This window comes from Dendropsophus ebraccatus, chromosome 14 (genome assembly GCF_027789765.1).
Source record: "Dendropsophus ebraccatus isolate aDenEbr1 chromosome 14, aDenEbr1.pat, whole genome shotgun sequence".
NCBI classification, from domain to species: domain Eukaryota; kingdom Metazoa; phylum Chordata; class Amphibia; order Anura; family Hylidae; genus Dendropsophus; species Dendropsophus ebraccatus.
In genome coordinates, this window is record NC_091467.1 from 26,424,726 (window position 1) to 26,446,595 (window position 21,870).

General features: G+C 46.1%; 1 protein-coding gene across 2 annotated transcripts; it reads right to left on the bottom strand.

Moving 5' to 3' along the window:
• Window positions 1–945: 945 nt before the first annotated feature.
• Window positions 946–19,937, bottom strand: WIPF2 (WAS/WASL interacting protein family member 2). Of its 2 annotated transcripts, none has more exons than XM_069952596.1 (8): window positions 19,836–19,937; window positions 10,425–10,565; window positions 9,887–10,019; window positions 8,112–8,249; window positions 7,395–8,012; window positions 7,065–7,280; window positions 4,515–4,616; window positions 946–3,596 (listed from the first exon to the last, which is right to left on the bottom strand). In XM_069952596.1, exons 2-8 carry the CDS (start codon window positions 10,488–10,490, stop codon window positions 3,556–3,558), a joined length of 1,314 nt encoding a protein of 437 aa, XP_069808697.1. In that variant the 5' UTR covers window positions 10,491–10,565; window positions 19,836–19,937; the 3' UTR covers window positions 946–3,555. The 2 variants fall into 2 exon arrangements, with proteins under 2 accessions (XP_069808697.1, XP_069808699.1); XM_069952598.1 differs by lacking the exon at window positions 19,836–19,937 and adding an exon at window positions 16,383–16,488.
• Window positions 19,938–21,870: the final 1,933 nt, after the last annotated feature.

Consider the following 21,870-nt stretch of genomic DNA (forward strand, 5'->3'; position numbering starts at 1 on the left):
GTTTAGAAAATATGTAGCTAAATCTGTCTTATGTTCAATTTTCTTTTCAACAGAGTACCTCTTTAGCTGCCAAATAGACCGATTATGTAACAGGGTCGGTGATCAGCCTACGGCCGAGCAAAAGCCTGTACACTGAGCAATCGCTCAATTCTTACCTGCTTGATAATCGCTGCCACACATCTCCCCTGTAATAGGAGACGTGCAGGGAATGGTTGATTAAAGCCAAGGGCCACGCAAACAATCTAATGATTGTTCATGCAGCCCTGGCTGAAGGATTACAGAACCGTTATATGAGTGCCAAAGTGTCAAAACATATGGATATCCATTTGTACCTATTTAAACATATAGGGGGAGATTTATCAAACATGGTGTAAAGTGAAACTGGCTCAGTTGCCCCTAGCAACCAATCAGATTCTGCTTTTCATTCCTCACAGACTCTTTGGAAAATGAAAGCTGGAATCTGATTGGTTGCTAGGGACAACTGAGCCAGTTTCACTTTACACCATGTTTGATAAATCTCCCCCATACTTTCAGAACATGCTCCTTAGCACCTTAGAAAAGCATGAGTAAAGGTCCCCATACACCTTATACTTCTCTTGGCCGATCTAAGGTGTATGGAGCTTTCCAGAACGACCACAGACAGATGATGTTGGTGGTGATAGGGGGTTGGGCATGATGGAAAATCAATGCCTGACCCCTTTGTTCTGGTGGGAGATAAGTCGCAGCGAGAGATGCCTGGAAAACATAGGCAGCCATAGGCTGTATATGTTTTCCCAGAAGCCTTAGGGCTGCATCCAACTTCTTCAGCCACCGGTATTCAAACGCTGAACGATCGGGTAAACCAGAGCGTGCCCAAGGTTCGCTCGTCTCTAGTATTGAACATTTTTTACTTACACATCTCACTTTCATGTACAAAGGTGAAGCCTTCCAATAAGACATAATCCATTATTTTATATAGATATATTTATATTTTAGTATTTTTCAACCATTTTCTCATAGTCCTATTTTACAACATACAAAATAGACTTCAGTATTCTATAAGTTCATATTATTTCAGAGTAAAATATACATTAGAAAAGAATAAGTACCAAATTTGCTCAATGTTTACCCTTTTCTTGCCAATAAGGAAGCAAGGCATTGTGGGCCAGAGCAGTGCATCCTGGGAGATGTATGCGCACCACTCTAGGCTTCACAGTAGTGGAGTGTGCATACCGCCAATGCTCTGCAGACCACCGCTTTGTGTCCTATTAGCAGCCTGAAAAGGTGGAGTAGTGTGTAAGCAAGGGGTCACAGCTCACGCTCCGGATAGCGGATCACCGGCCAGGCTCTTTGGAACATCTTCACTTAAGGTTGGTTTTATGAGCCTAATATTTCTGCAAGTCCCAACCCGTCTGCATCTCTGTTTGGGTTGTAAGACCCGCGGACAAGCAAAAAACCTACAAAATGCGTCAGTATTGCGCTTAAGTGAGACCAGCTTTAGGCTGTAAATGAAAGCAGGGGTATTTAAAGGGATTTCCTGGGCTTTTATACCAATGCCTGATATTAGGCTATGAAGGTGCAATTCAAGGCCTATCCCAATGGTGGCCATATTCCTTTAATAAACAGACACTCATTCGGCTGACTGCTATTCATCCAGACACCATTATACACACCCTGCTAGGCAAAATGTGCATATATTCTGAATAGAGAGCGGGGGAAGCCACTGCCAGATACCTGGCAATGGCTTGTCTCTTATGAGAACAAAAAGGTTTGGAACGGAAATTCAACATACCAATCTTTCTTTTCCTCAACGTCATCTATTGGAAGGGGCTATCAGACATTACTTGTGCCGGTCCCTTCAAAATTGGCACTTTACTATTCTGTACATTGGCACCCTATGGTTTGGACATAAAGGTTAAAACCCAGAAGACTCCTTTAAATTTTATTCCACTTCAGCCAATGATCTGGCTGATTTTCCATGCACAGACCATGATACTATGTAATCTAGCCGCACATATGAAGGTCCACAAAATGGGACATCATTTAGGAAATCTACATGACCTAGGGCCTGATGTTGCTTAAGTTATTCCCTCCCCGACCCCATGGTTGGTTAACAATGGCCGAAGTGAAAAGGTGTGAACAGACACCTCGGGTAAAAGTAGAAATGACCACCGGTAAAGATATTCCATGAGCCCGGCCAATGTGCAAAAGTCGTCGGCACAAAACGTGAACCCCTGATATAAGGCAAATGAATCCCCACAAACCCAAGCAGCATTGGGGGTGTTGGCAGTCATCGACATGCTGCAGCTTAGTGTCGCCAATATCTCTATACACAGATGATAAAACATGCTGCAACAGAAAATGACAGTGACTACACGGTGCACTGTACAACAATGCAGAGGATCTCTGCACCAACGCTAGATGTGCTTTTCTAACTACACGCTAAAAACGTCCAATACCCAAAGTGTGGTCCTTTACAAACCTTAGTATTGTCATAGCTCGTCTACACATGACCAGAGAGGGAAACTGGGACCAGAGCGCGTTCCTGATACATATACGGTGGGGTAAGGGATTAATACTACAGTCATGGTTATTTCACGATTGGAAAGTATAGAGAAACAAAAAGACAGGTGGGGTATTAAAAAAAAAAAAAAAAAAAAAAAAATATTTGGAGGGGGGGGGGGGGGGGGGGGGGGCTTCCAGTGACCTAAAAAAGAGAGGAAAGAAAAAAAACACCACTTATGTATAACCCTCCTCTCATCATCTGCATAGACAGTGAAGTGCATAACCACCATAAAAAATAAAATCGCTCCCATCACCGTATTAAACACAAACAACCTCCGCTAAAACAAGCCACACTTCTGAGACTCCGTGATCTGGTAATTCCATTGCTTCCCGCGGTCTCCATGCATGCGTCTCCTGCAGCCATGATGCACAATTCGCCTTGCTGAAGATTGTAAAATGCGTTAGTCATGCTCCCAGTTTTTGAGGTCCACATCCCAAGTCCGAACTCCAGTGTCCCGACCCCGCAGCAGCCTGGATACGGGTGCGCCAGGTCTCTTTGGGTAACAGTTACAAAGTGCATTGTGAGGAGTATGAGGCCTGGGCGGGCTGGGCAGCTTGTCATCCGGGGGCATTCTTACCCGATAGGTTATGTAATCCTATAGTGTATAACAACTGTACTCCCTTTATAGTGTCTACAGTGGGGAGTTTTACTTACCCGGAAAACCCCTCTTCCTACCAATGTAATAAACTATTCAGTTTCTCATGGCATTAGCAAAATTAATCATCGGACAAGTCTGACAAGTACAGAATGGAAGGGGAAGGATGGTAAGTTTCTCGATTAGACCCAGAAGTTGGAACCGTACAATGCCCCCTCCCGTGCAAGGTGTGGAGAGGGCGGTGTCGGTGGCAAGGATATGGAATGCATAGACAGGCAGCAGGGGGGCCACCCAGCTCCTTTTTGTTCATAAATGTTGTCATGCGGGAGCGACCCTGCTCTGTAAGAGGCGGGCGGAGGTGGAGGAGGCGGGGCTGGGGTGAAGAGTCCAGGCAGCAGAGACTGGCAACATCGTCTCACCTCGGAATGGGCGGCAGAGGAGGGGCTCCACGGGTTCCTAAAAAGACAAAGGTTTCCTTGTCACAAATACACTGGACTATCACCCCTTACATGGGCACAAGTATACCCGTCATTTCAGGCAGCTTTTCTGCATAAGCCATTATTGCATGTGTACATAAGGAGCAGCACTATTTCTGCCAATTACATAATTCTTATATGGCTTTTTTTTTTCCAATTTTTGCTAAAATTTGTCAAAACTTCCCTCAACAGGTGCAAACCTCACAAGAGATAACTGTATTGAAAAAATGTCATCATACATAACAAAGTAATGTGATAAAATTTTGCGCAACTGAAATTGAGTACAAAGGAAAAAAAAGTGTGTGAAAACCAAGTTGTAAATCCCCTTCATTGCTTTTAGAGGGGGTTGTCCAAGATTAGAAAAAGCACAGCCGATTCCTTGCAAAAAGCGCATCGCCTGTCCTCAGGTTGTGTGTGGTATTACAATTAAACTCCATTTACTTCAATGGAACTGATCTGCAAAACCCACATCCAAACTGAGGACAGGAGAGGTGCTTTTTCTAGAAGCAAGCAGCCATGTTTTTCTAACCCTTTTAATATGTTTCACCTGTATAAATCGAGGCATCCCAAGGCTATTTGCTAAAACACATGATATAAAACTGATATGAACTGATATGAAATATAACTGGCTGAATAGCACACCTAGCATTATGTATATTAATACTATATGATCTGTGTCACTGACATTGATTTTGCTAGAAAATCACCTAGACTGCTGCTAGAGTACACCAAGTTCTATCTGTCTCCAATTAAATAGACAGGATGTTAGCATGTTCTCCTATCCCAGCCACACTCAGGTGGTTACCCAAGAGAAGAAGCTTTTAGGAATAGTCCCGTTTATTAAAGCAGGACAGGAGGTTTAAAACCCTACCACAATGTGTTTCCTACCAAGCCTTACCTCTAAATGTTTTACTGGGATAAACTTTTTGGAAGGGTCTGTAGTCCTCGGGAGCAGGAAATTCATCCACCGAATGGAAGGAATATTTTGATTCAAAGTCATCTGCATTATAAAAAAAAATGTACAATCACTGGGACATGTAAATGACACAGCAGCTATAACATGTAAGAGGGGGCCAGCTGCTTGTAGTATGACTAACAGGGACACATCCCAAAATTTTTAAAGGTATGAAATTTAAACTACAAACCTCATCTTATAGCAATAAAGCATCATTTGCACCTTTAATTTTCACCCCCCCCCCCCCCGATTTGTAATTTACTTCCAGTACTTCTCAGATGCTGTATGTTCTGCAGAAAGTGGTGTATTCTATCCAGTCTGACACTGTGCTCTCTGCTGCCACCTCTGTCCGTTACAGGAACTGTCTAGAGCAGTAGCAAATCCCCATAGAAAACCTTTCCTGCTTTCCAGACTGGAAAGAGTACACCACTTCCTGCAGGACATACAGCAGCTAAAAGGGCCGGAAGACTGGAAATTTTTAAATAGAAATTACAAAGATGAATTAAAAAAAAAAAAAAAAAAACGTGTTCACACACTTTTTTGAGGCATAAGGTAGACCTTGTCCGGCTCAAATAAGTCTTAAATTGTCCTTTATTTTACCACCGTAAAATTACAGATGTAATCCAGGATTACAAAAACATGGTTGTTTACTTCCAAAAACAGCATCAAAAACAGTCCTTAGGTTGTGTGTGGTATGACAACATGGACAAATGTGTCGCTGTTTTGAGAAGAATGCAGCCATCTTTTTGGAATCCTGAATAAACCCTTTAAGTGTACCTCAGCTTTTACCCAACTTCTTACATATGATCACTGCGTGTCTTGTATCAGCACATATTTTGGGGTATAAGGCCAAAAATATGTCCCCTTTTTGGTACAGAGACAAGGGGCCAAGACACTTTGCATTCTATAGTAAGGAGATTGGGAGTCTGACTACACGGACCACATTGGGAGTCTGACTACACGGACCACAATGCATGTACACCACTTCCTGCAGAACATCCAGCAGCTGATAAGTACTGGAAAACCTGAGATTTTTAAATAGAAGTAAATTACAAATCTTCATAACTTTATGACATCAGTCAATTAGAAAGAAAAAATTGTTTTCACCAGAGTACTCCTTTCTCATGCAGAGCGCCATGGTCATTGGACTGACCACCTGCAGTGCGTGGGTAATGGCTTCCGATGATTCTACAGAGTAATGTGCATCCAGAGTAGATCGGCAGCTCAGTGTTCTATACCTTTACAAGTGAATCATCATTACAGCTATGTACATCACCTCCAAAACATTCACCATTCCAGTTCTGCTATTACATTAAGAGAGTCAAACACAAATCCTAAAGCCTGAGTGGCGTTTATTACATTTCCATCACTACTAGTAAGGCTTGTATGGATACATCTCTTACAGCTCTTTCTGCTGGTTGATGTGTTCCTGGCACAACTGCAAATCAAACCCCCAGTGTATATACATATATGCAGCAGTATAAGGGTCTGATAACAATGTATGATCAATCCAGAGGATAGGCGATAGGTATCTGAATGGGGCTCTGACCATGAGATTAAGGGTCTCCTATTGCATCATCCACCCAATGTGAGTGGGGCGGCTCACTGACACTCTATGTATTCTCTAAGAGCCTTTACAACAATCTGTAGAGTACAACACTGATCCCCAAGGATCAGATATCCTGTGGATAGGTGATAAAGGGGGTTATTCCAAGATTACAAGATAAAGGGGTACTCCTGCTGACTGGCTGAGCGGACCTTACACATCATGACCTGGGTCCCCGTTCAGACAAGGAGGAAGCTGGAAATTGGAGAGGTGGTATGCAGAGGGGGAGGTAAGTGCACGTTATATCTTTTATCCTCCCCAAAGGAGAATGGTCGGAGTTCTCCTTTAAGGCTATATTCACATTACGTATGAGACCTGCCGTTCCATGACCCTGCTGGGCCACGGAGCGTCCGGTCTCCGAAAAGATCATCCCGGCCGGTACTGCAGTACCGGACGGATGATCTTTAGCCCTGCAGAGTTCTGATGCGGGCGCATCCGTGCATGCCCGCATCAGAACTCCCCACAGCACACCATGGAGTGTGCGGCCGGAGCCGCTCGCTCTACAGTGTGCACTGACATGGTTTTCTGCGGCCGCAGCATATACTATGTGTATAAGCTCCGTCCGAGATCCCATAGACGGCAAGGTAACGTATATTTTCGTAATAATCAAAGCCGTTGTACAACGGCCGCGATTTAACGAAAATATACGTTGTGTGAACATAGCCTAAGTCTGTAAATGTTATGGAAGTGTTGATACAAAGAAAAGCATAAAACGGGTAACAAAGACATACATGAACAACTAGCACAGTTGAAGGTATAGGAACCTGTAGAGAAACAAAGTACGTCTGCACTACAGAAAGAGATGGAGGTAAGCGTTAGTGTATGGTCTCTGCATTCTACATACACAATATGGAGGGAATCAAGTTAACATTACAAAAGGATTTTACCTGCAAATGATCTCCCAACAGAGATAGAGTCTCTGTGTCCATTCCTAACAGGGGGCGGGGGTGGTGGAGGTCCTTGAGGAGTTCGAGAGGGAGGTGGGGGTGGCTTAGCCCGATTCTGCGTTGTATCACCTGTGCCATGCATTCGGTAAGGAGGGGGAGGTGGTGGAGGGGCATCCCGGCCCCCATTACGTACTACTGGAGGTGGTGGGGGTGGAGCTGCAAAATAAGGACAATGCAAAACAGCAACATCATCAGTATATGTTTTTAACAGAAGAAATAAAAAAAAAGTTGAAAAAAAATACTAGCTGAGTAATGGCTGCAGTGCCTCACCTGCTCCCCTAGATGGAGGGTCTCTTGCCGGGGGTGGTGGTCTGTTACCACCAGGAGATAGATTTGCTGAAGGTGGAGGAGGAGGTGCCAGTCCTCGTGAATTCTGCTTACGATGGAGAGAGTTGTGTCGCTGTGGTAGATCAGGAGGCGGCTCATTTATAGGGCTAGGTGGTCCATTCACAGAAGGAGGGGGGTTTCTGTAAGGTGGCGGTGGAGGAGGCTGTCCCTGAGAATTAGGGGTTCGCATATTGACAGGAGAGGGAGGAGGCTTGACTGGAGGAGCAGCAGGGGCCCGATGCCCTGGAGTTGGCGGTAAGGGTTTATCCCTACTGTAGGGTTTGGCATTCTGAGCAGGAGAAGGTGCTGCACTAGCATGGCGTCGCCCAGGAGGAGGTGGTGGAGGGGCAGAGGAACTGTGCTTCATTCCGGGACTAGTGGTACTAGGTGGGTGAGTAAGATCGGGCAACGATGGCCTGTGAGCTCGTCCAACTTCTGGAGGGGAAGAACGGTTTCTGCTGCTGTCGGAATCATCCTGGGGTCTCCCACCAGACACCGGAGGACGGGGAGCAGCTGATCTTGCCGACGAACCCTGAAGAGGGGACCGACCAGACGGGCTTTCTGAGGATAAAAATTACAAAATTAAGGAGTCAGTCAGATTAGCCCACTACAGCAAAAAGAACATCCACAGTAAACAAACTAAGATGCATCATCACGTACCTGAGGTATCTCTGGCCCCGGCTGGCCGCAGTCTAGGAACGCCCCCCTGAAAGAGCCCTCCCATCGGCTGCAATGCTCCTCCGCCAGATGAGCCAAACCCAGGACCACCGCCTCCACCACCACCTGAACCTTTAGGTTCTGAAAAACAATGCAATAGTAATATTAGAGAGCCTGGTCTAATAATACCATAAAATGACAACTATGAAGAGAGAAAATATACCTCCTTCACTTATCCTCACCTCATATAGCAATGCACAGGCAATGCGAATCCATGTGTGCATGCTGAAAGGGGGGAGAAGAGGTAGCTGCTGACATCTTCCTACTACCTAAACCTGAGAGCTATGTCAAGTCAAGGAAGCAGCCTGTGTTTGTAGCACATTACAGACTGTCTTCTTCACCTGTATTTCCCTTATCGAGAACAAAATCCACAGGATGTGCTACGAAACTTTGGGCTTCCTAGTATAATCATTCTCAATGATGGCAGGAGTTCCAACACTGTTTAAATCTTCATGCTACTGAACTGTTAAAGGGGTACTCTGGCAAAAATAGTTTTCGGTCTTTTTTTTTTTTTTTTTTTTAGAGATGAGCGAACCTCGAGCATGCTCGAGTCCATCCGAACTTAAACTATCAGCATTTGATAAGCGGTGGCTGCTGAAGTTGGATAAAGCCCTAAGGCTATGTGGAAAACATGGATATAGTGATTGGTTGTATCCATGTTTTCCAGACAACCTTAGAGCTTTATCCAAGTTCAGCAGTCACCGCTAATCAAATGCCGAACATTCGGGTTCAGATGGACTCGAACCTGGTTCGCTCATCTCTAGTCTTTTTCTTTCAACTGATTTCAGAAGGTTATATAGATTTGAAATTTACTTTGATTTAAAAATCTCCAGTCTTCCAGTACTTTCCAGCTGCTTTATGTCCTGCAAGAAGGGGTGCATTCTTTCCTGTCTGACACAGTGCTCTCTTCTGCCACCTCTGTCCATGTCAGGAACTGTCCAGAGCGGCAAAAAATCCTCATAGAAATCCTCTCCTGCTCTGGACAGTTCCTGACATGGACAGAGGTGGTAGCTGAGAGCACCGTTTCAGACTGTCAAAAATACACTACTTCCAGATGGGCATACAGCAGCTGATAAGTATGGGAAGACTATAGATTTTTAAATAGAAGTAAACTACAAATCTATATAACTTTTTGACACCAGTGATTTAAAAGTAAGAGATTTTCGCCATTGGTCGTGCACATGTGGCCATGGTTTCATCTGCATGCAATGATCACTATACAGTACCTGCTCCCTGTCTCTTCCACAACAATAATGGATGTATAGTGGTGGGGAGAAAGGTAACAATAATCCGGCCTCTTCATGGTTTACTAGTAGTTGCTGTCTGTCTGCTCTCTGCAACATTAGTCCCAAATTAAGCGACTGGGACTGAGCAGCAGCATCAGGTACGACCAATAGAAAGGGTACAGAGCTGTGCTAGGTATACAATGGAAAGGTCGCTGCATTCATCAGAGCATGGCAGCCCCCGCAAACAGCTAATTGTCAGGTCACAACTTCTTATATTGGATCATGGTGGCCTATCCTAGGGATAATACATCATCATCAGGGCCCTGTCCACACTGTGCTTTCTATAAAACCGGCAGAAGAGAAATGCGGAGATCAGTAATCTGGATCACTAAACACATTTCACCTCAGTCAATATTTATACAGAAAGGGAGCGCCTCAGGATTACACCAATATTTCCTGACACATATCACACACAGGCCATACAATACATACTTTCCAAGACTGGGGCGCTGCGGTCATTCACTGCGGTGGTCTTCTTCAGTCTAGCTCCCTTACAGATGTCATTGAGGAGAGCCCCTCGTCCTCTCTGCTCATCACGGCTCAGCTTGGGGGGCTCAGTGTTCGCCTGTGAACAAAAACAATGACGGATCAATGTACGGCTCTAGCAGCGAGGCACAATATCCTCACCCGACACTTCTCTATGCAGCTTGGACTATCCCACGTGACATAATCCATCTTATGACAAACCTATTATACATCTCCATTAGCCGACAGGATATCACAGGCAGAAATTAGATCCCAATTACATCCCCCATAACACACCTTCCCCTCTACCTATAAGGTTATTTCTTTAGTGAGTTACAGAACATACGTTAGTCTTTTGATTTCTGCCCCAATAATGAACACATTTACCATAGATCCCCACAGGTTTTATGATGGGAGTAGCACACAGGATGAGAGACTACTCCAGTACTACCAGTATGTAGTTCCAGATACTGAGGTCCGGCTGGGTTTGTTGTACGAGTTTTACCTGGGAGAAGGTTGGTGGTGGTGGAGCTCCTGGTGGAGGTGGCGGTGGGGGCGGGGGAATGGGCATCTTTCTTGATAGAATTAAGGACTCACTGTTGACTCCTGCAACCAGCCCCTATATGGGGTGGGGACTACGCCAATCCTGTAATAAAGAAAAAGAGGAGATACGTCAAAAATTTACACTAGTGGGTGGGGAAAGCAAAGATTTTGGGCTATGAGTGGTGTGACGGAGTCCCTTTAAAAGGCAGGTTCTGATGTCTATGTATGTAAGGCAATGTCAAGCTCCAGGAAAAGCCCAGACATTGCCGGAGCCAATTAAAGATGGGAATTCCTCCACAACAAGCTCCCTGACCTTAAGCATCTGTGATCACGGCTCTATTACCGCCACCAGCGACATCTGCAAAAAGTGGGACTGCAGCCCACCGAGCCTCTACAGGGGTCACCCACTAGGGACCACGTCTGCTATCTAAAGGTCCTATTCCACAAAACGATTATCGGCCATACTCGGCCGATAATCGCCCCGTGGAATAGAAGGCAACAATCAGCTGACATCGTTCATGTCGGCTGATCGTCGCGTCGTCTTTCAAACATGTGGAATAGGAGCGGCAGCAGCAAACCGCTGCTCTAAGCTATTGGCTGCCCGGACGATCTAGCAATCAGCCCCGGGCAGCCCCCCCCCCCGCAGCTCCCAGCGTAATGAGACCATAATGTGCGGTCTGGGGTTCTCATCGAGTCTCCTTATCCATAGAGACCCAAACGTCCAGATAAACAGAGGATCCCGCCGCTGATCCAGAAGCGGGCAGTCGTGACAGGTGCACTTCCATTTTACATCCAAAATTATACCAGCCATAAAATAAAAGCATATGCTACTTGTTTCTAAATGTTTAATGCCCAATTTTGTTTGGCTTTTTTTTGTGTGTAAAACTTTTAGAACACTAGGGGGAGATTTATGAAAGGGTGTAAATATACACCTGGTGTAAACTGCCCACAGCAACCAATCACAGCTCCACTTATATTTTACCAGAGCTGTAAGCTGAGCTGTGATTGGTTGCTGTGGGCAGTTTACACCAGGTGTATATTTACACCCTTTCATAAAGCTCCCCGTAGGAGATCAAAGCAGCGAACAAAAAGCAAAGCAGTGTATAAAAAAGCTGCAAAAAGCAAAAAAAAAATAAAAAAAAATCAACCCCATTTTGCAAAACCAGTATATTTTATTTATTCAATGGGGTTAGAGAAGGCAGGGATTCCTATGTGGGTAGTCTATACTGTCACTTTATAACGGGTGGTGGTCCGACCTCTAGGACCCCCACTGATCATGAGAATAAAGGGATGCTGCAGCCCCTTCCTCTGCACAGCGGCAGCTACACACCAGTTGTGCAGGGACTGTAGTACATGGATGTGACCGGCGGCAGCTACACACCAGCTGTGCAGGGACTGTAGTACATGGATGTGACCGGCAGCAGCTATCTGCACAGCCGGGTGGCCGGAAGTGCTGCCTCCCCTCAGGGGTCAGATCGCCACCAATCGTATATACATTAGCATAAGTCTCGCTCATAAGGGGTCCTACAAATAGTACATCTGTTTCCTAGTCATGATGGTGTAATTAAATTTTCCCCAACCTGTGGCAAAACATGATGTGAGGGTATGATGGGAGTTGTAGCTCTGCAATAGCTGGAGAGTTACAGGTTGCAGGACACTGATTCTGTCATGTCAGGCTATGATGGGAGTTGTAGTTCTGCAATAGCTGGAGAGTTACAGGTTGCAGGACACTGATTCTGTCATGTCAGGGTATGATGGGAGTTGGAGGTTAGAGAGGGTGAAGAGTAATTGATGTTTTCCCTTTAGTATCAGCCTTATTGTATAAACAAGCAGATCCTGTTACCTGTATTACATAGAATTATTCATCTGTTACCATGTATCCAGTGTTATAAAGGGCACAAAGATACAAGTGTCCAGTTTACACCATATCTATCAACACTCCGGTCACATACACAGCAGCAAGCTCTATACTTGCCATCAAGCAAATAGGATCCATCGCTTAGTGTTGCAGCACACCGTTGAGGCTGACTAAAGCCATAACGCAATTGTGAATAAGGCCTACCACATCACACCTCCAATTAAGTGCACCACATCACACCACATTACACCAGCACATAAGTGCACCACATTACACCACACACCAGCACACCACATCACACCACACACCAGCACATAAGTGCACCACATCACACCACACACCAGCACACCACATCACACCACACACCAGCACATAAGTGCACCACATCACACCACACACCAGCACACCACATCACACCACACACCAGCACACCACATCACACCACATTACACCAGCACATAAGTGCACCACATTACACCGCACACCACATCACACCACACACCAGCACATAAGTGCACCACATTACACCACACACCAGCACACCACATCACACCACACACCAGCACATAAGTGCACCACATCACACCACACACCAGCACACCACATCACACCACACACCAGCACACCACATCACACCACATTACACCAGCACATAAGTGCACCACATTACACCGCACACCACATCACACCACACACCAGCACATAAGTGCACCACATCACACCACACACCAGCACACCACATCACACCACACACCAGCACACCACATCACACCACACACCAGCACATAAGTGCACCACATTACACCAGCACATAAGTGCACCACACCACACACCAGCACATAAGTGCACCACATTACACCACACACCAGCACATAAGTGCACCACATCACACCACACACCAGCACATAAGTGCACCACATTACACCACACACCAGCACATAAGTGCACCACATCACACCACACACCAGCACATAAGTGCACCACATTACACCACACACCAGCACATAAGTGCACCACATCACACCACACACCAGCACATAAGTGCACCACATTACACCACACACCAGCACATAAGTGCACCACATCACACCACACACCAGCACATAAGTGCACCACATCACACCACACACCAGCACATAAGTGCACCACATCACACCACACACCAGCACATAAGTGCACCACATCACACCACACACCAGCACATAAGTGCACCACATCACACCACACACCAGCACATAAGTGCACCACATTACGCCAGCACATAAGTGCACCACATCACACCACACACCAGCACATAAGTGCACCACACACCAGCACATAAGTGCACCACACCACTTACAGATACCACAGATGTCAAACTGTGGCCCTCCAGCTGTTGCAAAACTACAATTCCCATCATGCCTGGAGAGCCAAATGTTTGCTTTGCTATGTATTTCTAGTAAAGAACATAGACAAGGAGGGAGAGGACGACGTGCAAATAAGATGATAGGTTATAAAATGGGCTGGATTATAGGCCTCACCTTATACACACAGCCGCTAGATCTGGAACAAAGCCTGAAAGGCGAGGGCAAATGACGAGACCGACACCTGGCTTAAAGGGCCGGAGACATCTAGATTAGATTTCAATACTGCATGTGACATATTTATATAAAAACAAGGGAGTATCCCAGTCATATAAGAAAATTTGGATGTATGACATGACATTAGTTGGGGTCTGGCTGTTCAGAGAGACTGAGGCAAATAGGCGGAAATTCCAAGAGGTATTTCTGCCGCAGACTCAGCTTGGAATTCCGCCTGCCTCAGTGTCTCAATGTTAAAGCGCCTCTGTACCCACAATCTGACCCCCCCAAACCACTTGTACCTTTAGATAGCTGCCTCCTTCACTGAGGGATCCCGCCTCCTTCACAGAGTGGCTGAGCGGACCTGAGACGTCACGTCTCGGGCCCGCGTCAGACACCCAGAAGCGGCCGGGAACCAAGCACCGGAGAGCATCGATGCGGGACCCGCCGCTGGAACCCTGCGTCCCAGCGCAAAAGTGCCCCCACGTTGGAGTACCCCTTTAAGTTTAGGAGTCCCATACTTAAAGTGTCACTGACGTTTTGGGTTGTTTTTTTTTTGCAGAAATCAATAGTCCAGGCGATTTTAAGAAGCTTTGTAATTGGGTTTACTAGGCAAATATGCCATTATCTGCATTCAAAAAGCCTTTCCCCAGGCCCCCCCCCCCCTTAGTGCCAGCAGAGAACAAAGGATTACAAAGCAGGACCTGTGTGAAAGGTCAGAGGGGTCAGTGCTGACTTCAGAGGAGATAGCCCAGTGATGCAGCTGTAAATTAACTCTTTGTTGTCCTGATTTGGTGCCTCATCTCCCTCAACCCCTCCCCTCTCTATAGAGAACTATTAAGACAGGGGGGAGAGCTTCAAACTGCTTTTTCATGATAAAAATGCATTTTTCGGGTAATAAACCCAATTACAAAGTTTCTTAAAATCGCCTGTTCTATTGATTTCTGAAAAAAAAAATTAAATGACAGTGACACTTTAACATTGAGACAGTGAGGCAGACAGAATTCCGAGCAGAATCCCCACCATGGACTCCGCTCGGAATTTCCGCCTATTTTCCTAAGTAAGCATGCACCCCAAGGGTCTGTTTACACTAAGTAAAAGGGGTGGAATTTCGCAGTGGAGCCCCCATCACAGAATCCCGCCTGCCTCAGTGTGTCAATGGGATGCCTTGCACGCCTCCGCTCAATCTGCAAATTTTCATGCGTATTTTTTGCTGATCCGCAAAAATAAAAAGGCACTGTTAATAATAATCTAGTCACTATTTACAGATTGCAGATCCATATTTTTTGCGAATTGCATCAATAAAAATACAGATCCCATAGGGCTCTAGTGATGTGTCCATGGAGGAATTTCAGTCCACACTAGGGCCTTTCCTAGCTTTTTTTTTTTTATGGTACGGATCACAGCCCTGTACACAATTACGGATGTGTGAATGGGGCCATTGAAATATATTAATCCTATTTACTATCCGCAATTGCAGACCTGTGAATAGGGCCTTACACTGATTACTAGAACAAGCCAGGAGAAGCATTGGGCTGAGCGCTTCTCTCCCTGGCTGGTTGAAATCTATAAAGCCCACCTCCTGCATAAAGATTGACACCGTGGCTGGCCAGGTAAAGAAGCGATCAGCCGCTTGCTTCTACTGGCTCCTTTGTACAATTGGTGGAGGTCTGAAGGACCCAGATCCTGACTCACCAAAATATCAGGAACACTTTAACAATCACATAAATGGCAGAGTGGTCTTGTGGCTAGAAGTGCAGTAAAACCAGGAAAATCCTGCAGCCAAATAACCCTCTAGATAAAAACTTGCATCCAACTTCTTCAGCCACTGGTAATCGAGTGCCGCACGCTCGGGTTCGCTTATCTCTACTGGTAAACAACGATGAGTCTGTCACCAAAAACCATCAATGGTGTCAATCTCCTCCATGGTGACATGTACACAATGCATTGCTGCCTGGTGCTCGGCTCCTGTGAGGCCACTGGAAGGGTCACTATAAACAATACTTACACAGTAGCTGTCATTGCTGAGGAGCTTACAGAGGTGTTCATACTATAGAGAGGAAACCCCATGGTCAGGTCCAAACCCAGCGCCTAATGGGTCACACAAATAATCATGAGATCATTTGTGTGATTGATCGAGCCTTGTAAAGGGGTGACTAAGGTCACACGCCCATGTAAAAAAAGACCCTAAGCTGTGACTCCAGCCTCCCCCATACCGCTATGGAGCTGCCATAGAGCAGACAGATGGTGGAAGCACCCAAAGGTAACAAAGCAATAAAGTACAATCTAGCAGCAGTGTGTACGATATAATACGAGCAGCATGTGATCTTGTAGACAGCAGCTATAGCCCTTATACCTCCGATATCAGCCATGAAGTGACAGCTAAAGCAATGACAGCAGGTGTCACCTGTGTGGTCACCTTCCCAGAGACGCCAGCAGGTTCCTGCCCCGACACTTTTCCTTTCAGCCATCTCTTTACAATCCAGCTGCGTGGAGCACATACCATGCTGGGTATTCACCTTCTCCATCCATAAAGCCGTCGTGCCAGTCATTGTTTTAATAGTGCAGATACCAGGATGTATATCTTCTACCTAGCTGTGACCGCCATCTCTGCCCTGTGCCCGCACCATCCAGGAAACAATCTGAATAAATTCCACCATCATCACACCTTGTCAGTGACATCACAGATCCCACACATGGGCGCCCATCCCCCGTCCTGACCCTGACTCACCCTCATCTCTCAGCTTCCTCATTCTTGTCAGTCATGTCTCACTGCCATTCAATTCTGGGAAAGCTGAACTTTTATCATAACGACAGTCACATGATGCCATTCAGCTTTCCCAGAGGCCTGAAGTGCAAACTAGCTTGAAACTTGTGTCTGATGGTGAATCAGGATCTACCAGCACAGAACGTCCCAGGGTATCTACTACCAGGGTAACCAGGTTTACCGTTATCGGGGGAAGGTTTCGTATATCTTCATATCTATGCAAGGAAGGGATAAACCTGATACATAACTACATCAGGGCTTCGGGAAAGTTGGGTGACAAGGTGCAGGAGCTGTAACTCAGATTGAACAACTGGTGTCTCGACAGATGCAATAAACGGCCATGACCCGAGGTAGATACACAGGCACAGCAGCTCTTTTTTTCTGGACAATCCACATTTTTGGAGGTTTTGCACTTTCCTTGCAGTAAGGTATGCGACAGAGCTATGTGCTTACCCCCCGGGGCTCCTGCTCCCCTATCACACCTTACCAGAAGCCCGGCTGAGGAGCAGGGAAGCAAAAACATCCATCCAGGGGTCTGCAACAACTCCCAGCATGCCTACTGGCCTATAGAGGTTAATGGAACATTATGCGGCATCTGCCCCTATGACAGGTAACAGATGCTATCGGCTGCATTCATGATCCGATGCATACCTGGCCTCATATGTCACACGTGTAATGTCACCACTCTGTGACTACGTGTATACATATCTACAATGTGACGGCCATTATGTTACACTGACTGTATACTCAGAGACTGGATGTGTCTCATCCTAGCGATAGGGAATTCCTTCTCCGTCATCTCTTCATCATCTGCGGGCATGCCCCTTAAGTTTCCCTGGAGGGCGGACGGGGGCACTAGGTGAAGCACCTGACCCACTATAGAGGCAATCACTGATTCTATAACCCATGTACCTAATGTGTGAATGATCACTAATCTCAAAGATACATGTAGCCAGCACGCCAGTCCGCCCGGGACGATTATTGTTCACAAAATCGTTGGATCGTTCGGATTTAAACGACAATTTTTTTCGTGTAATAGCAGACAACCAACGAGAAACTATTTTTATCATTTGATCGTTCACACATTGTTGGGTATAATAAGTCATAGCTGAAACATACGCAATAGCGACGACAAACCGACCGCAAGAACGATCATAGTTCCGTGTAATTGGGCAAATGATTTCGGCTTGTTTGCCATGGCAGTCATTTGAGATTGTTTATCGTCACAAAAAGAAAAATCGCTGTTACTTTTCTATGGGTTTCTGTATGGACCCCCAGACTGAAATTGGTAGAATAATCCACATGGGTTAGAGATGTGGGATCTGCGTGGATTTTGAAGGGAAATTTTCCTCATCTGTCCTGACACTTCTCTTTATTGTATCTATGCTATTTATCCTCGGATGTCATGCGGATACATTCTATGTACATCTGATACATTGTAGCAAACAAGCAGAACAAGGAAAACAACTCCAGTAGATTGTTGTCTACACCAATGCCCGCCAACCTGTGGCTCTCCAGATGCTGCAAACAACTACAACTCCCATTATTCCCTGATAAATCAGACAACTAACTTTCCAGGTGGTTCAGGACTACAACTGCTATCTGCCCTGGGAGTGGAGGTTTTATAATGGCCACAGATCCATAGCTACAACCAGGGAGCTACAGGGTGTGGAATATTACTCAGGATTTTGCTGCGTTTACATGGAGCGATTAGCGGTCGAATTTTCGCCATAACGAACGCATTGAATGCGTGTAACCACAACGAGCGATCAAGCGACGAGCGAGAAATTGTTCATTTTGATCTTTCAGCATGTTTTCAAATCGGCGCTGGTCGTTCGCAGATCGCTTCGTGTAAACAGTCTTTCACAGATTCACCCTATGTGTGAGATGGGCTTAAGCGATCTTGAAACGATTTTATTAACAATTTGTCTAAACGCTGATCGTTAAAAAAAAAAAAATTGTTGCTTCAAAAACGTTAAACGATCGATTGGGCGAATTATCGCTCCGTGTGAACGTAGCATATGATGGGGGTTGTAATGTAGCAACATCTGGAGAGTCACAGGTTGGCGATCACTGCTCAGAGCATGATGGGAGTTGTAGTTTTGCAACAGGTAAAAAGCCACATGTTGGGGAAGCCTACTCAAGGCATGCTGGGAATTGTAGGTTTGCAATATTGTATAAGCCATGGTGTTGCGGTACACTGATCAGGACATGGAGGGAACTGCCGGGGAACAAGGCTCAGGGCATGCTGAGAATTGTAGTTCTCCAACATCGTACAAGCCATGGCGTTGCCGGAAATTGGACAGGACACGGTATAGCACTTACTGGGAGTTGTATTTTTTTGCAACAACTGGAGAGTTGCAGGTTAGAACACTGTGTTCAATGCATGCTGGGAGTTGTAGTCATGCAACAGATGAGAACCACAGGTTGGGATACACTAATAAACATTCAGCTGTGAGCAGTCATCCTCAAAACCAGGGGGAGGGAACCTTGGTTCTCCGGCTATGGCAAAACTACAACTCCTATCATGCTTGGAAAGCCAAAGCTTTAGCCGTCCGGGCATGATGGGAGTTGTAGTTTTGCAACAGCCGGAGAGCCAAGGTTCCCTCCCCCTGATCTAGATGCTTATAAGCCGGGACACAATCTAGATGAGAGACATGTCGGTATCTTAGGGTTAGGCCTTGGGTACATATGAGAAGCCCCTATAAGCCGGTCATACATGGCGAGAATGTCTCCATATGATGGAATCCGCTGTGGACACAGTCACTGTTCTGGCGGCCATGGTAGCGCTACACAACAAGTCACCAATGAGATATGCATTACTATTAGGACAAGAATTCTACAGGATGTCACTCTGAAAAACTACAACTCCCAGCATGCCCTGACAGCCGAAGGCTGTCAGGGCATGCTGGGAGTTGTAGTTTTGCAGCAGCTGTAGAGCCCACAGACTAATATATAGGAGGTAACTACAAGTCCCAGCAACACCCTCCATCCAGCCATGATGGGGGTTGTAGTTCCAGCAGCCATGCCCAGCCCGCCGCTTGTCATCCCCAATGTGAGTGCACAGAGCCCGGACAGGTCCCATACTCCGGCTCCCTGCCCCCCCGCCGCCCATACACCGCACCCCTCCCTCATTGCGCCTGACAAGGGCCCCGGAGGACAACAGAGAGCTGTCCTCTGTCCCCTTACCCTCTCTCCGCTGCTCCCTCCGGTTTCCGGTCTTCCCGGTTCCCGACAACCCGGAAATACAACCAGCAGCTCCTTCCACTAGCACAAAATGGAGTCACCGCAAGGGGCGTGGCGCTCGGCCGAATGACGCCATCACGTCGCACGCTTGCGGGTTGGAGAAAGCGGCCATGTTGGGAAGGTCACTTGAGAGAAGATGCTCTGATGACGTCATGCCCATGTGACCAGGCACCTTGTGTGGGTGGAACTATTTTCAGTCTGCTCTTTTATTTTCTCGAAGCAGCAGAAAAGTTCCTTACCAGAGTATGGCTATCCAGCTACACACTGGGCGCACTGATATGTAATGCTCCGCGGGACAGTGTGGGATCACTTGGGTAGAATGCATTGCTGGTCACGTGACAGACCACGGTCACATGACCATCATGCTGGTTATGCAGGGTAGATAACAAGTTGCAGAGCTGAAACAGAATGTGGAAGCTGCATGGTGATGAGGGAAGAAGGAGCAGTCAGGGGGTGTATAGGTGCATGCTGGGGAGTGTGGGAGAGGAGTGATGTTATTTACATGGGACTGTATGTGTAAGGTGTCAGAGGGGGTGATGGTATGTACATAGGACTGCATGTTAGAGAAGGGGAGTGATGTTACTTACATGGGACTGTATGTGGAGGAGGGGAGTGATGTTACTTACATGGGACTGCACATTAGAGGAGGGGAGTGATGTTACTTACATGGGACTGTATGTGGAGGAGGGGAGTGATGTTGCTTACATGGGACTGCACATTAGAGGAGGGGAGTGATGTTACTCACATGGGACTATGTGTAAGGAGTCAGAGGGGGGATGTTATGTACATAGGACTGCATGTTAGAGGAGGGTAGTGATGTTACTTACATGGGACTGCACGTTAGAGGAGGGGAGTGATGTTACTCACATGGGACTGTATGTTGGAGGGGAGTGATCCCTGCTATAAGTCCTTATTATAATAATGTCGTCTTCTGTCCTGCAGCCTCTCCTGTATCCTGGTATCAGTGATGTCAGAGTTTATAGACCTCTTCTCTTATGGACATCTACACTGATTTATCACCACATTAACCCCTCACGGCCTGCTCAGGGTATTGGCACATAACAGTTCAGCCCCAGCAGATATCTGGGGTGCTGTCATTGTACCTGTCTGATCAGGCAGTAGGCCCCATATTTCTCCATAAATCTCAAGTCTTCCAGTACTTATCAGCTGCTGTATGTCATAGACATAGATATGTAGGACAAGCAGCAGCTGATAAGTACTGGTAGACAAGATTTTTTTTATAAAAGTACATTCAGTGTCGGACTGGGGTACCCGGGCCCACCAGAGGAAATGATCCTTGGGGCCCACCAAAGAAGAATCGGTAAAAAGCGACATACTGACCCTATCCTGGATTCATCTGGATCTGTGAAAAAAATCTTGTCTACCAGTACTTATCAGCTGCTGCTTGTCCTACATATCTATGTCTATGACATAGATGACATGTTTTCAGTCGAACTATAACTCAGAATACCCTACAATTATGAAGCTTTAATGAAGGGTATGTTGGGAGTTGTAGTTTCAGACAGAACAAACCTTTAATAATTGATTGTTGTGTAGAAGCTTCTGGTGGCTGTAATCTGTTACAAACATCAGCCCTAAAGGTCCAGCACTATATATCTCTACAGTGGCAGCTCATATGTACTACAACTCCAAGCATATCTTGAGGGATGCAGACTATCAGTAAATGCTGGGAGTTGTAGTGCTTACAGCTGTTGTAGAATACAGAGTTATGTGGGGGCTCAGTGTGTAGAAGTGACCCCAGAACAGCACTAATATATATATATTATCACCATACTGTACCTCTCAACATACCATCACACTGTTACTGACCAAATCATCCATCATCATACTACTACCCCCTTCATCCTCCTGCTCCTCCATCATCATACTACTACCTCCTTCATCCTCCTGCACCTCCATCATCATACTACTACCCCTCTCATCCTCCTGCACCTCCATCATCATACTACTACTCCTT

Bases quoted from the DNA above. Each gene is read 5' to 3' on its own strand.
- WIPF2 (XM_069952596.1), bottom strand. From the start codon at position 10,490: ATGCCCATTCCCCCGCCCCCACCGCCACCTCCACCAGGAGCTCCACCA. The intron at 8,013-8,111 runs GTACGTGATGAT...TTTTATCCTCAG, and splicing joins CGGGGCCAGAGATACCTCAG to AAAGCCCGTCTGGTCGGTCC. The intron at 3,597-4,514 runs GTAAGGCTTGGT...TTGTCTTTTTAG, and splicing joins TCCCAGTAAAACATTTAGAG to GAACCCGTGGAGCCCCTCCT.